This window comes from Glycine soja, chromosome 6, assembly GCF_004193775.1.
Source record: "Glycine soja cultivar W05 chromosome 6, ASM419377v2, whole genome shotgun sequence".
Lineage (NCBI taxonomy): Eukaryota > Viridiplantae > Streptophyta > Magnoliopsida > Fabales > Fabaceae > Glycine > Glycine soja.
Genome location: NC_041007.1, coordinates 11599823 through 11614243, shown reverse-complemented (window position 1 = coordinate 11614243; position 14421 = coordinate 11599823). Strand labels below are relative to the sequence as shown.

At 32.7% G+C, this 14421-nt stretch overlaps 2 protein-coding genes across 2 annotated transcripts; both read right to left on the bottom strand.

Moving 5' to 3' along the window:
* Positions 1–106: 106 nt before the first annotated feature.
* On the bottom strand, positions 107–5138 carry LOC114415672. Its single transcript, XM_028380478.1, has 3 exons — positions 4749–5138; positions 3721–3941; positions 107–3269 (listed from the first exon to the last, which is right to left on the bottom strand). The coding sequence occupies exons 2-3, from the start codon at positions 3839–3841 to the stop codon at positions 445–447; spliced, it is 2946 nt and encodes a 981-aa protein (XP_028236279.1). The 5' UTR covers positions 3842–3941; positions 4749–5138; the 3' UTR covers positions 107–444.
* A 5972-nt stretch (positions 5139–11110) lies between these two features.
* On the bottom strand, positions 11111–14079 carry LOC114415671 (protein NETWORKED 4B-like). The gene is made up of 2 exons (XM_028380477.1): positions 13952–14079; positions 11111–12779 (listed from the first exon to the last, which is right to left on the bottom strand). Exon 2 carries the CDS (start codon positions 12769–12771, stop codon positions 11299–11301), a length of 1473 nt encoding a protein of 490 aa, XP_028236278.1. The 5' UTR covers positions 12772–12779; positions 13952–14079; the 3' UTR covers positions 11111–11298.
* Positions 14080–14421: the final 342 nt, after the last annotated feature.

The window sequence follows — 14421 nt, the reverse complement described above, 5'->3', positions numbered from 1 at the left end:
ATGAATGATATGATAAAGAGAAAATAATAAATTAATTGCGTAAAAGTGTTACAAAAAGTTATTGTAAATTTACTGGTACTCTAAACATTTCTATATGCTCACTGTGTATCAAAACAGTTACTGTGATCTTTCAAGAAGAACTCCCACACCAAAACACTTTATACAACAAAATCATAATTTTACAACAATCATACACCAAAATACCTGTAGCAGAAATGGTATACATAAAATTGAGTGATGGATCTAAATTATTTGTAATACACCTATTGCCTAGTTCAAGAAGAAACTATGAAAGAAAATCAATTCAAGTCTTCATGTGGATACTTTATCGTTACATCTGAAATTGTCACAGAACTCCCCCATTGTTGCTCTTTCCAGCTTCAATTTAGATTCAACAAACATTTTAGTTCTCTTGAATCATTTTCTCAATTGAGCATCAGCTCCTTAATTACCTTCAACAGAAGGCCGAGTCCCTCTTATCACTTGACTTGGTGAAGAATAACCCATTAGTAGATGAAGTGATGAACTTTTTGGTGCTGGCCTAGCCTCCATTTCTGATGCCATTTTCCTGGATCCAGACATATTGGAGGAAAACATAGCTGATGCATCTGTCTCCACCTGACCCTTTCTTGCACTAGAATATCTTGGATTAATGTTCTCCTTCTCAGTTGAAGGCTCAAATGTACCATGAGAGACACTTGGATTAGCATATTCACCGCTGTGCAAGTGATGAGAATGTGCCAGAGAAACAGGCTCTCCTTCTGAGGAGTAGCTTTTAGAGATAGAAAGTCCATAATCATCATAATATGAAATGGCCTCAGTAGCTGAATAATGGTAATAGTTGGCATGAGATGCTGAAGGTAGATTTCTGCTACTAATCACCTCGCTTCGACCATTAAGGTCACTTGATGGAGGACCTATAGCATTATTTGGTGAGAAAAAATCTATATGGCTTCCATGCATTGAAAACTTTAGCACCTCTGAACATTCTCCACATATCAGCTGATGACATGCCCTTTCGAAAAGGAGAAAATCTGCAGGTAGCTGCAACAGGTTTAAGCATTTATGACAAGTGACAAAAGGAGCTCCACCTGCCACTGGCCTGTGATGTCTCTTGGCCACCAAGTTCTTTTTCTCCCTTAAGTATTTCTTTAAGTCGGGAGCCCTACGCCTCTGTTCATCAGATTTTGTTTTGCGGCCATATATTGGTGGAAGTTTAGAGGCTATGAACCATTGTGGACTTGAAGGATAAGAGTGATGAGAAAAAGAGCAACAATCTTGGCCTGAACAGGACCCATGTAACCCTTCATGCTGGAAAAGAACATGTGGTGACATTGACATATCTGTTGAGAAATGCCTCTCTTGGGAAAAACAATGGTAACAAGAATGATCAACATGGTGTGCATTCCTTGTTGCCTCGGCTGAATAAGGTATCCGCGAGAATTTATGATGCCTTTGGTGCCAGTTAACTCCATGACCACATCTTCCATCACACGAAGGGTAATCCAAACTATGAGAAAACCTTCTTCCCTCACCAAAGTCATGGCTATGATATGCAGAAATATGATTTCCCTTGTAAGAGACACCCTTGGGCAGTCTTCCATTTGTTTCTCCACCTTTGTAGAGAGTCCTGCTGAGTTGATCTTGCAACTTATTAATCATTCTCAACAGTTTCATCTTCTCATGGTCAGTGTCCTCAGAGGAATCAGGTGAAAGAAAGCTTGAGCTGTGGTAGAGCGCATCATGCATTTGGTTTGATGAGCTGCCCCTTTCATAGTAAGAATGGGAACCACTTCGATGCAAAGGTATTTTGGGTGGAAACTCATCTCTCTTTGTGCCCATCCAACGTTGATGACCATTTCTTGTAGAGTCCACCACTTTGTTTTGATTCCCCCTGCTGTCTTTCTTGGCATGAAGCTTTGCATTGGACATATGTGATTGATGTTGTGTTTCAAGGCCTCCATATATGCTATTCACAAGGCCTTTACCCTTTCTGGTCCTTCCCTCAGAAACACCATTAGCATTGGTGTAAGTGTTGTCGAATGAACCTGAATGTTGGATAGGGAACGGCTCATCCATTCCATCATAAGAAGAGAGGCTGCCATCATAAGCAAAAGAGCTTCTAGTGGTTGGGGATTTAGGCAATTTTCCAGCAAGTATACCACTAAGCTCTGAACTGGGATCAATTAATTCTGTTGTATCCACAGACCTTACACGGTCAGAGCCACGGTGAATAATTTTCTTAGCTTTCTTCTGTTGTTTATGAGAAGATGTAGGATTAGCAGGTGTGCCTTCTTCAACTTTATCAGGAGTAACATGTAAAATGTTTCCCTTCTCTCTACTTGTCCTATCAGTCGTAGAAGCATTTTCTGTAGTGTCCACTTCAGGTTTTGCACCCTCTATAGCCGATGGATCATTGTTGGAATCTTCTCCATCCGGTGCATGTTCTGCTCCCTCTGACAATTTACCATCATTTAACTCTTCTGCTATATTCTTTTCAGTGGTTTCCAATTCAAGGTTTTCACCAACTATAACTGATTTGTCATTATTGGCATCTTTTCGCTCCAATGCAGAACTTAACTCCTCTGCTCCCTCTGGTAACAAGTTTCCATCATTTAAGTCTTCGGCTCCGACTGAATCACTTTCAGTAATTTCCACTTCAAGGATTGCACCTGCTAGAGCTGATTCCTCTTCATTGTCATCTTCTCCATCTGAGTCAGAAATGAACTCTTTCTCTCCTTCTAGTGACAAGTTTTCATTATTTAACCCTTCTACTCCTTCTAAATCACCTTCAGTAATTTCCTTTTCAGATGTTACCCCTATCAGAGCTGATCTATCATTATCGCCATCTTCATCCAATGCACAAACAGACTCCTCTTCTGCTTCTTCTTCTAAGTTTCCATCATTTATTTCCCCAATCTCAGAGTGAGTGGTCTTATTTGAAGCTGAACCACCTTTGATGGACACTCTATGCCTTCTGTGTGACAAACTATAGATATCCGATTCAGTTTCCTGTCCTTCATCTGATAAAATAAACGGTACAAGTTGATCACCATTTTCGTTTTGACCCCTTCCAGCATTTCCATCCACATGACACTCTCCAGAAGAAGTTTCTCTTTCCTTCAAACTATCTTCCCGTGAAGGAACCAGATGGTTTCTATTGTTACGTTGTTTCCCCTCAGAAACATGATCCGATGCATTCCTAGGAGTTGCATCAGTTGCTTGTACACTGGACTTTGAGTTGGCAGCCACATTTGTTCGTTTCTTAGCTGCATCGAGAGAAATAAAAGGATTTAAGTAATGCAGAACTGCAAGAGGTAGAATGTATAGAATAGAATTCACACCCCATTTGAAAACTTTAATTTAACGGTAAAAATTTAAATACACAAGTGGTGTGTCAACAGATTAAAGTTGCAGCCACCAAAAAAATTACAGCTGCAGTATTTTGATTCATAGACTGAACACACATAAGACATTTATATCAATCAAGGAGAACAAGCCATACAGAAAAATAATCATTTGGTATGAAAAAGAGTTCAAAATTGATCAATATGATAGCAAAGGTCATGGTTAACCAAAGCACATTATGTAAGAGTTCAATCAAAAGGGGCAACAACAATAAACTTTACAATTTATTTTTTTCTTTTTACCTGCAGTGTTTTTGGCAACAGCATAAAATTTGAAAAGTACAATGGTATACAAAAAAATTAGAATTTTCACCTTGAAGAGTAGTGCCACATTCACCACACTTGTACAAATCACACCCTGCAGGCTCTTCAAGAAGCAGCCGGCATTTAGGACATCTAACTACCCGAAGTTTGGGAGCCAAGTCGCCAGACATCTCGCGCGCCAAATATGTAATTAATTCCAGACCAAAGGTTGGGTCTAGGCCACAAATTTCAAAGAGATGTACAAGTCAAAGATCAAATTTCCAACACCGTCTGCATACAAATAACAAATAAATAAAGTTTAGCTCGAATTATATTTTACATAAAACAATTTTTTGGTTAATTATGGAAAGGAGAAGCAGTATGATAGCCAAACAAATGAAAATTGTACTAAGCAACTGCGAGATGCAGGCATGCAGCAAAATAAGATAACTAGGTAATAAAAACTTTTCCCCCACATTTACAAATTCGGGACAAACGTGATCTTCACGGAACAAGATTGAATTAGCTAGTAAGTTATACCCAGCTATAACATTACTATATAGATACACCAACCAATCGCTGCATCATAGATTTTCCATAGTAGGAAATGCTCTTTAAAAGGAACACACTTTCTAAAATCTAAAAATTATGACAAAAGAGCTTGAATGAACGTGCTTTATAAGTTAAATCCATAATTCTCAAATCTCAAATTATCCATTTCATACCTTTTGACAGCAGTTCCGTACAAACTGAAAATCTCATAGTCATAGCTTACTATTTTTGTTATTTTTTTTTTAAATCTTCGTGAATGGACGGCAAACAAGTATGCTGCTATATTATACAAATGGAAAAAACGACAAACACGCACATAACCAAGTTTAATCTTCACAGGCATACACATCCAATGAAATGTTTAATTTTTAAATAACCTCAAAACATAAAATATTATGAGTTTATAGTATAAAAAAAATACTACATGTCATTGCAAATTTGAAATAGGTGATAAATTTTTATATTTAGAGGTAATGGGTCTTCTTAATTAAAAAAATAATGAAGAAGTGATTGATATGAAGAATGAAGGTACATAGCTATACCAACCTTGGTTTGCAGGTTAGATCAGATAGGTGCCTGCAGCTGAAGAAATCTAAGGAAATTGATGAACATCACAAAGTGGAAAAGAAGAAAGATAAAGAGGGTGGTGATAGAAAAATGAAAATTCAAGTGAAATGAAAGGAAAGAGCAGAGGAACTTGATGGGAAAAAGTAGGGGATGAAGGAAGTTATTTTCTTTGGCGCAAAGATTACGACTTTAAAAGAGAGAGAGATTATAGTGGTTGTCGTTGGTGTGTGAAAATGCAACAAGAGTCTTCCATTTCGTGTCTAGAAGGGAAGGTGTGTATAGCGGTCAACCCTGACCAAAACCCAAAACACAATCACTTCACTTTTTCTTTTCTCTGGCTTTGAAATTTTGGTCTTGTGTTCTGTGTGGTGATGAACTGGAAGGGACCCGACAACCTGGTTTACACGTTGGAATGCAACAAAAGTCCGCGCCACAATTTATGGGTCCCATCTTCTTGACACTATACCCACATTCTTTAATGTTCCATTTTTCACATTCAAATTTTAATTTTTTTTATTATTTTGGCAGTGAAGGTTAGATCGGATGATGAAACTTAATCTGTAGGTTGATTGATAATACACAGTTAAATTTGTGAAAGATAATATGAGTTTAATAGAAAATATTATTGGAAAAGGATTAAAAACTTCATATATGATTAAACAATAAATTAATAATTAATTTCATAGTTAACATTGAAACTTATGGGAATAATTTAGGATTTTATCGAGGATTTAAAAATTCTAATTACGGGTTAAATCAAATTGGAGGATTAAAAAACTTGAGAGAAATATGTTTTTGATGTTTATGGTAATGTTTACTTTTAATTATTTATAAAAAAAACAGTGTCTGTTTTTATTTCTCGTTTATATAAATATATCATGTGTAATCTTATCTTTATAAATAAGATATAAAAAAGAAGCATTTAATTTATTAAAAAATCGTTATATAAAGAATTAATGAGTGTATTTTTTTGTCATAATTACAATAAATATATACCTATTTTCAAATTTATTATTACTAAAAATATATATTCTTAATTCTTAATTTATTATAAATTCTATTAATAATATATTCCCTGTTTGTTTTCTTTTTTATTCCCAATGTACCAAGTGAAATAAAATATTCACTCATTCTCCATGCTTTTTTTTAAGAACTCACTTTCCATGCTAATGTATCAAAATAACTATAATCAATTAATTTACGGACGAAACTAATATATTTTAAACATTAAAGATTAAGATGATTGATAATTAATAATTTAAAATTACATATTTTTTATAATTTTAAAAAAATAACTATTAATTATAATTTTAGACATAATTTAATTGTTTTATTCATCACAATACTATGATTTAGTATATGAAAATAATTCATGAACACTCTTATGTTAAACACAGGAGAGAAACTCACTTGGATCGGCTTAATATTGCGAAATTGAAATAAATAGATGAAGTGTGTGTTTAATATTAACTATAACTTACTATGATTTTTAGAAGCAGCAAGCAGTTATTTTTCTAGTAAACTGACCATGCTGTTACACTCACCACGATGCCCGCCAACAACGTAACTCGTGAAGTAATGATAAATCTTAAATTGTAGTAATAAATATGGAAAGAGGGTGAAAACAACGAGAAACAACCCAGAAAAATGAGTTTGAGAATAGGTCAACTTACACAAGGGAAGGAAGAAAGTCTATGGATGGGTGAATCGCCATTTGTCATCTGAGATATGTGGCCCTCGTTATGCTGCTGTTGTTTCTCCCAATTAAAATCTCCCTAAAGCCTTTGACATCACATAACTCCTTGTTGTATGATACAAAACATACGAAAATAACACAATAACCTTTTTTATCATAGAAAAACAAAACGTTTGAATTATTCAAGTGGAACATTTCAACAAGGACTATAACTCCTTTTCTTCCCTTTAATATAAGCAAATTCTTTAAAGAACATACGAGCTCAATCTAAACTGATCATGAAGTAATAATAGAATGAATTGGTCGATGCTTAAGTGTCACAGTGTTTTGGATAAATAACTTTCTATTTTGTTGAAAATATTTAGATTATATTTGTCTGTTTTTTTAATTTTAAAAATACTTATATCCAATAAGAGCGCAGGAGGTGTGAAAAATGAATCTTAACTATACAATTATATATGAATATTTAATATTATTTTTCAAAAATTTAATCCTGGCCATTTATTTTAATTTTAATATCCAATATTTACTCTTTTTGTGCTTTTATTTTTACACCATACTCTTTGAAAATATTAAATAAAAACTCAATATTTTTTCAAATTTCAGAAGCTTAAGAAGATCTAATAAATGAGAAAATTAATATTTTCTATTTTTACCCGCCACTTTTTTAAAAACAAATATATTATTTTATAATTTTAAGATATTTAGAATTAATATTTTTAGTCATATTCTCTTCTTAAAAAGAGATTCTATTATTAATTATTATTTTGAATTAATAAAATAAATAACAATTACGAGGAGAATAAATGAACTAAATAAAGGACGTGTTGCGAAATTATACTTTTTATCATATGTAGAAATTTTAAATGAAAATTAAAATGACAAAAGAAAATTTAAAATTATTATTATATCAGACATAAGCTATATTTTTATTATTGACGTTTAACTCATTTATTTGTGGCCAGAAGAAGTAAAAGGACTTCACCAATGGCTACGGAAGTTTGATTATCACGGCGTTGACACTTGACAATGGACCTTGACAAAGTCCTATGCTAAGTGATGGAGACTTTACTCTTCAGATTGAGAGTGTCTTTTCTTTGAATGTGTGTGTTCATTCTATACTTATAACCACTTAAACATATGACCAAAACTAGTTAACTAGCTTTATAACTGTGTGTTCATGTTAAGCACACATTATTGAATTTGATCACAAGAATTACACCAAATCTCATCAATTTAACCAAAAACACGTACACGTACGTTATTATACAACTTGGCAAATAATAATTGACAATGCTCTGCATATAAATTAAAATTTTGGTGGAAAAGGAATTTTGAGAGTAGAAGAAAATTAAAATAAGCGCAATGTCTTCAAAGCATGGATAAACACATTTTTCTTTAAACTTAATTTACCCTCATCAATTATTAAAATCAGGTACAACTTTAGTTTTGGAAAAGGCCTCATTTGGTCAAGATGCGTGCATGACAGTGGAGTAAGGCAAAGGCAAAGGATTTCGACACTCTCTATGAATGGACTTCAAATATAATAAGGGCAGTTCTGAATCAAAGTTGCGAGCCATGATGACGGTGGACTTGGTTTATGTCTAGGTGCTTGGTCATTGTGTGTTGTAGGGCGTGGCAATATTCATTTTCATGAAAGTGCTTAATAAGATTAAGGATAAATAGTTATTTTTGTCTCTAGATGTGTAATTCGCTAATAAATGCGTTTCTGAAAAATGAAAATATAAAATTTAGTCCCCGAAAGTGTAAAAAATGCAACAAATATATCCGGTCATGAACTTCTGTCCGTCATCGTTAATAAAATAACTTATGTGTCATAGATAGACAAATTTGTCACTGAAATAATTATCAATGTAATCATCTCTGATTATCAGAATAAGGAGCATATTTGTCATATAATATTTTTTGACTTTTCGTTTTTTCACTCCATTGTTAAATACGTCCATGTCCCTGAAAGATGAAAATACAAAATTTAGATTCTGAAAGTTTAAAAAGTGCAATAAATATATCTAAATGTTAATAGTAGATTATGACTAATTATTATAATTTGAAAAAAAATTATAATGATTGTGACAAATTTTTTAACAAACTCGTAAATTAAATTGGGTCTAGAAGAAAAAAGAATACTCATTTTATAAACTATAAATAATTTTTTTACTCTCTCATGTTTGATGAAAGGTTCAAGTAAAAAAATGCTTATTATAAAAGATTATAGTTAAATTAGGTCCATACATAATTTTTAGGGAAAATTGTAATTGCAATGACACTTTTAATTTGTAAAAAACACTCACCTTCTTTGGAATGATTTTTTTTAAGGTTGTGATTTTCTAAGTGATCAGTCAATAAAAAATAATTGTGTATGATTTAAAATAAAATTAAAAATCAACAAACTTTTATTGTAATTTGATGTTATTGCATATACTAATAGGCATTCATATTTTATTACGAGAAATTTATAAAATAAATAAATAAATAGTGTTTGATTAAACAGAAACAATGATTTTCTTATTGTTTTATAGTAAAAAAAATTATTTTTTTCTATGTTAATAGCATTTATTCAAGAGTTAACTATCAAAGGATTAATTTTTTTGTAGTTAAAGAAAAGTAAGAAGAATTCATCAAAGCAATAAAAATCCACTTCTATTAATAATATTTTATGCATGTCTCAACCGTTAATGAAACTTAAAAATTATATAACGGAAACAAACACTTATCGGTGTGATATAACTCTCCTGAATCTTTGTCGCAGTCATTATAAAATTTTCAAAATTATAATAATTAGTCACAATCTATTATTAACGTCTGGATATATTTGTCTCACTTTTATGCTTTTGGGGACTAAATTTTGCATTTTCATAATTTGTTCTTTGTGTCACGTAAGCTATTTTATTAATTGTGACGGACGTAAGTTAATAGTCAATATATTTGTCGCACTTTTTACACTTTGAGAGACGTATTTTTTAGCAAATTACACATTAAGTGACAAAAGTGACTATTTACCCTAAGATTAATCGATGTCAAATGATATTAAAAGATATATTTAATATTTAAATATATTTTTAATAATTTATTATCTTAAATAGTAGGACAATAATTTTTAAATTTTTATCATAAAATAATGATAAATATTTGATCATTTTAGGCATTGTTTAAAATCAATTTTTTAGTAAACTAATATTGTTTCGAATCAATTTTTTCCTTTTTTTAAATAAAATGGTAGAATTAAATAAACTTATGTCGTTTAACATTAATTTTCAATATTTAAATATTTCATTGATAATATCATTCTAAAATAAAAAATAAAAATAATTTTTTCTTTCTAATTTTGATTTTTTATTAACATTTTTTTAGTGGTCAAATATTTTAAATAAAAATAAACAATTTAATAACTTGTTAAAATAAATAGTTTCACATTAAACAAAAAAATGGAATTCCAAGTTTCATGATAACTAAGAAAATAAATATGCCGTCTAGTGTCTAGTTTTCCTTCCATAATGAATTGCAATATTAAAATAGGTAAAATGATTTTTAAATTTAATAAAATAATAAAAAAATATAATTTCAAATAAATTAGTTAGAATAAAGTTGAGAAAAAAAAATCAATAACTTATAAGCTAATTTATTTTCATAAGCTACTTGAAAATAAACTCGTGTAATAAACAATTTTAATTAAAATAGTTTATAAATTAATCAACAAAGCTTATAAGCTTACCAAAGTAGATCGTTGTTGTAGTGTATATTATTACAGCTTTTGGTTTACTTCAAAACTAATCTATTAATTTCCAAAAATTGTTTATGCTTTTGATAAAAAATAAAAAATAAAAACTTCACATTGTTTGCATTGATGTTGATACTTGATACCCATCTCAATTTCTATGCCATACAAGCCTTGCTGTAAATTTAACTGCGTGTCCCTTTAGGGACACTAAGGGATAAAAAATGCCTCCAAAAGCAGCAACTCTTAACATTATTCTTTCAAATGATCCGTTTTCTGTCATATATACACAACACAAAATTGTTTAGGTTTACCCAAACCTTCTATCGAGGCTTTTATGGACAACAATTCGCCTTCATTTTCTACGAAGATATAACTTATAATCCTCAAACACAATTCCTACACCCAAAGATGTGGTCATCTACCCAAACCATGTAACTCTAATCCGGGAAGCTGTGCACTAGATGGGTAAATCATATTTCTACATTATTAAGTTACATTAATTGCTTTCAGATATAACTTACAGGTAATGCAAAGCAAAAAACTATAATTTGCAAAATATATTCGTTCACAATGAAGTTAGTTCACTCTCTCTATAAGGATATATTTGCCAAATAGTCTAACAGGGATCAATACTAATTACTAAATACGTAAAATCAACAATTTTTATTCATTATATGGCTATTGACTGCTCTCCTAGCCTCCTGCGTTTTCCTCCCAATGTGTACACGTCGTGAACACACTTCCAAACACATGCTATATTTTTTACATACTTTTTCTTTTTATCTCTCTTCTTTATTCCCTTTTCACACCACAGAACATTACCCTGTATGTAATTTATTTTCACCCCGAAAGTCTAGACTATGAATATAGAATGGTGTCCTTCAAACCAACAGCAGAAACCAAGACTATGAGAACTGAATGTAGAGATTTCATCAAGGTCAATTACCAATGTAAATGTTTGACCTAATTCGATAGGAAGACAGTTTTATGCAATGTATAGATGCTCAACAAGAATAAGGGAAACGACATGCAAAATTGTTAATGCGCAAAGATCTACAACACAATAAAACGATGAGACACAGGTGAATGCAACTTTAGGCAGCTGTAACGGCATGACACTTGTGCCCAGCAAATGCTTGAAGAAGTTCTTTATAACCACTCCTATAGTGCTCAATTGAAAAGCATAGTTGTCGGATTGCCTCCCTCTTCTCCTCAGCCCTGTCTGAGATCATAGCATTCTTCAGAATCACCTCTTTTTCGAGCCCATCGGCTTTTAGTTTCAACTCCTTTACAAGTCTCAGTGTAGCTGCAGATCCTGTGCTCAGCTCTGCCTCTTGTCCACGTAGCAGGATTATATCTCTCTCCAGATTTGCAATGTAATTGTTTCGGTCTCTTGTCTCAGCCATAAGGTTATGAATCTTAGCATTGGCCTCATCTTTTTCAGTCATGAGCACATCACACTTCTGCTTGTGCCTGTCAAATTCCTTATTCACAGCTTCAACATCATGTCTTCTCTGATCAAGTTCTTCCTTCAAACAACTGATTTCACCTTGCAAATCCATTTGTTGGGTAGCAAGCAGCTCTTCTAGTTTCAGTTTTTCCGCTTCAAGTTGCCTTGATTTGTTTTCTATTATGTTGCTTCTAGACTCATATTCCTCAAGTCTAGAGCCCAGCTGTTTGTTCTCTTCTGACAAACGAGCAATATCAGAATGCAAAAGATCTTTCTCCAATGAGAACTGTGCTTGGGCATCAAGCATTTTGGCCTTCAATTTTTGCACCGCATGTTCAGTGTTGGTTTCATTAGCTTTGTACCATGTAACCCTGCCTTCTAGGTCATGAATCTGCTTTCTCTCTGAGACAAGTTGGCTCTCTAATGCGGCCACAATTTCCTGTGCTACTTCAAGCTGACCTTGCAATTCATGAGTACCAGATGACCTGCTATTAAGTTCCTCTTTCAATCTTGCAATTTCATCATCTGATATCTTAAGCTGTTCTTCAGCCAACTCCAGCTGTGCCACTAACTTTGCTATTTTGAGGCTGCAATCTGGAACATGTGTCTCCAAATCAGCTGTCTTTTTTTGCAACTCCAGTACCTGTCCTTTTTCATACTCGAGATTTTCTTCTTTCACTTTTAATTCTACCAACACATTATTAAGCTCACCCTCACTTTTCTCAATTTGAACATTCAACTTGACTATCTTTTCTTCTGAGAGCTTAAGTTTGATGTTGGAAAGTTTCAGCTCTTCCTTATTTTTAAGGAATTCTTTAAGCAACTCATTGTAACTTCTATTCTCACTCTCCAATGATACATTATCTGTTTTTTCCTCCCCAACTATTTTCCTTTCTTGCTCTGAGTCTGTGGATGATGAGGATGATGAAGAAGATGATCCAGGGCCCTCTTTCATAGAGGCCACAGAGTTATCACCGCCTGAGCTAGGAGAAAACTCTATATTGACAGGTTGAAGGCCAGATTTCGGTAACAAGTGCTTCGGATATGGGGTATAATATGGAGTCACCAATGCATTCCCTTGGTCACTACCTGCATCAAATTTTTCAGAGTCCTCCATCTGAGGTTCTGAGGTTAAAATCAATGATAAGAACTCTGCACTAGAAGGAAACTGAAATCCTAAAAGGTATGAAAACTCCACTCTAATCATCAGCAATCAGCAAGGAACAACTCTTTCCAATTATAGAATTTAAAAAAGAAATAGAAATCACATGAATTATATATCTGGATTGCAAAACCACTAAGCGACCAGTTATCACCATTTTTCTCTTTATTTTCCCAAGATATGAATTAAATATAAAACAATATCCTACAACTTGCAATAAGTAATAACCAACTCTTTGCTGAAATTTCAAAATCCTTCAATCAACATACATAGCAAAAGTAAAATATCTGGCAGGGCATACTTTGAATCTCAACTCTCCAAGAGCAAAATTAGCAGGTGGTGTCCTAGGTTACAGAAAATCACACCTCCTAACAAGATTGCATTTCTTAGACTTAGTCAAATAACCTTCCCAGCTACATACTAACACCACTGTGTTTGAAGAAATATATGAACATACAAACTTTGAATTCTCTTCCTTCCACGGTTAATTCCATTATTGAGCACACACAAATAATTAGTGCAAGTGGAAGTTACTGAATTACATATTAATTATTAGTCCTATCTGAATGTTTGCAACTTGCACACAGCATACCTACGCGCATCATACATTGAACATACACAATGACACACTCGCTCTAGATTTTAAGCCCTACATCATGCAGTCACAAGAAACAACTTGTTGATATTGTTACACATAATTCATACATGTTAATATGTTTATTTACAAAGAACAACCACGATCTACGCTATACAAACGATCCAAACTCGAATTCCACAAGAAATTAAAGAAAGTGAGTTATAAAGGAATAAAGAAAACCTAATGTCAACCTCAACAGGAATAAACTAAGTCAACTTGCACTTCGCGAAAAAAGGTTATCAAAGTTGAAACAAAGGAGGCTACGATGGAAGCAGAAACGCAGAAAAGGTGAATTGAAAAAATTGAGCATAAAGAAAATCAAGCAAGGCATAATAAAAGCGTAGGAAACAGAAGGCGAAGGAGTTAGTTAGGGCGAATCGGCAAAAACAAATCACCAGAAACAGAAATAATTGAAAATGAAGAAAGAATCGTAAAAGCAGAAAAAGATAAAAAGCGATAACGGAGATGAAGATGGAAATGGAATTCAGTGGATCGTACCGTAGGAAATGGCGGAGAGATCGGAGAAAGAGAATGGTTTTTGGAGAGACAAAAGTAAGAGAACAAATGAGAAAAAAGGAAAGTGGCTGGCTGGCTGGTTGAATGAATCTTGATTTAAAAGACAAAGAGAGACGGAAATAAAAAGGAGTGACAGAGCCACGTGGCCCCTCCCGCCTTCCCTCTTCTCAAATTTCAATTCAATCTTCAACCCACACCAATTTCAATTATTCTATTTTCTATTTTCTATTTTTTAATTAATTTAATATTTGTACACTGTGAGTGTAAAAATTTGGGTTCAAATTCTTTAAATTACGTCTCAGGCTTGAGTCATGCCCATGGAAAAAATATATCTACTATTCTACTCTACTCAAATGTTTTATATTAATATTATCATGACTTAAAAAATATAATCAATATTATTTTTAAGGAATTTTTTATTAAAATCAATAAATTAATCATATATAAAAATT

Bases quoted from the DNA above. Each gene is read 5' to 3' on its own strand.
- LOC114415672 (XM_028380478.1), bottom strand. From the start codon at position 3,841: ATGTCTGGCGACTTGGCTCCCAAACTTCGGGTAGTTAGATGTCCTAAA. The intron at 3,270-3,720 runs GTGAAAATTCTA...CTCTCGATGCAG, and splicing joins ATGTGGCACTACTCTTCAAG to CTAAGAAACGAACAAATGTG.
- LOC114415671 (XM_028380477.1), bottom strand. From the start codon at position 12,771: ATGGAGGACTCTGAAAAATTTGATGCAGGTAGTGACCAAGGGAATGCA.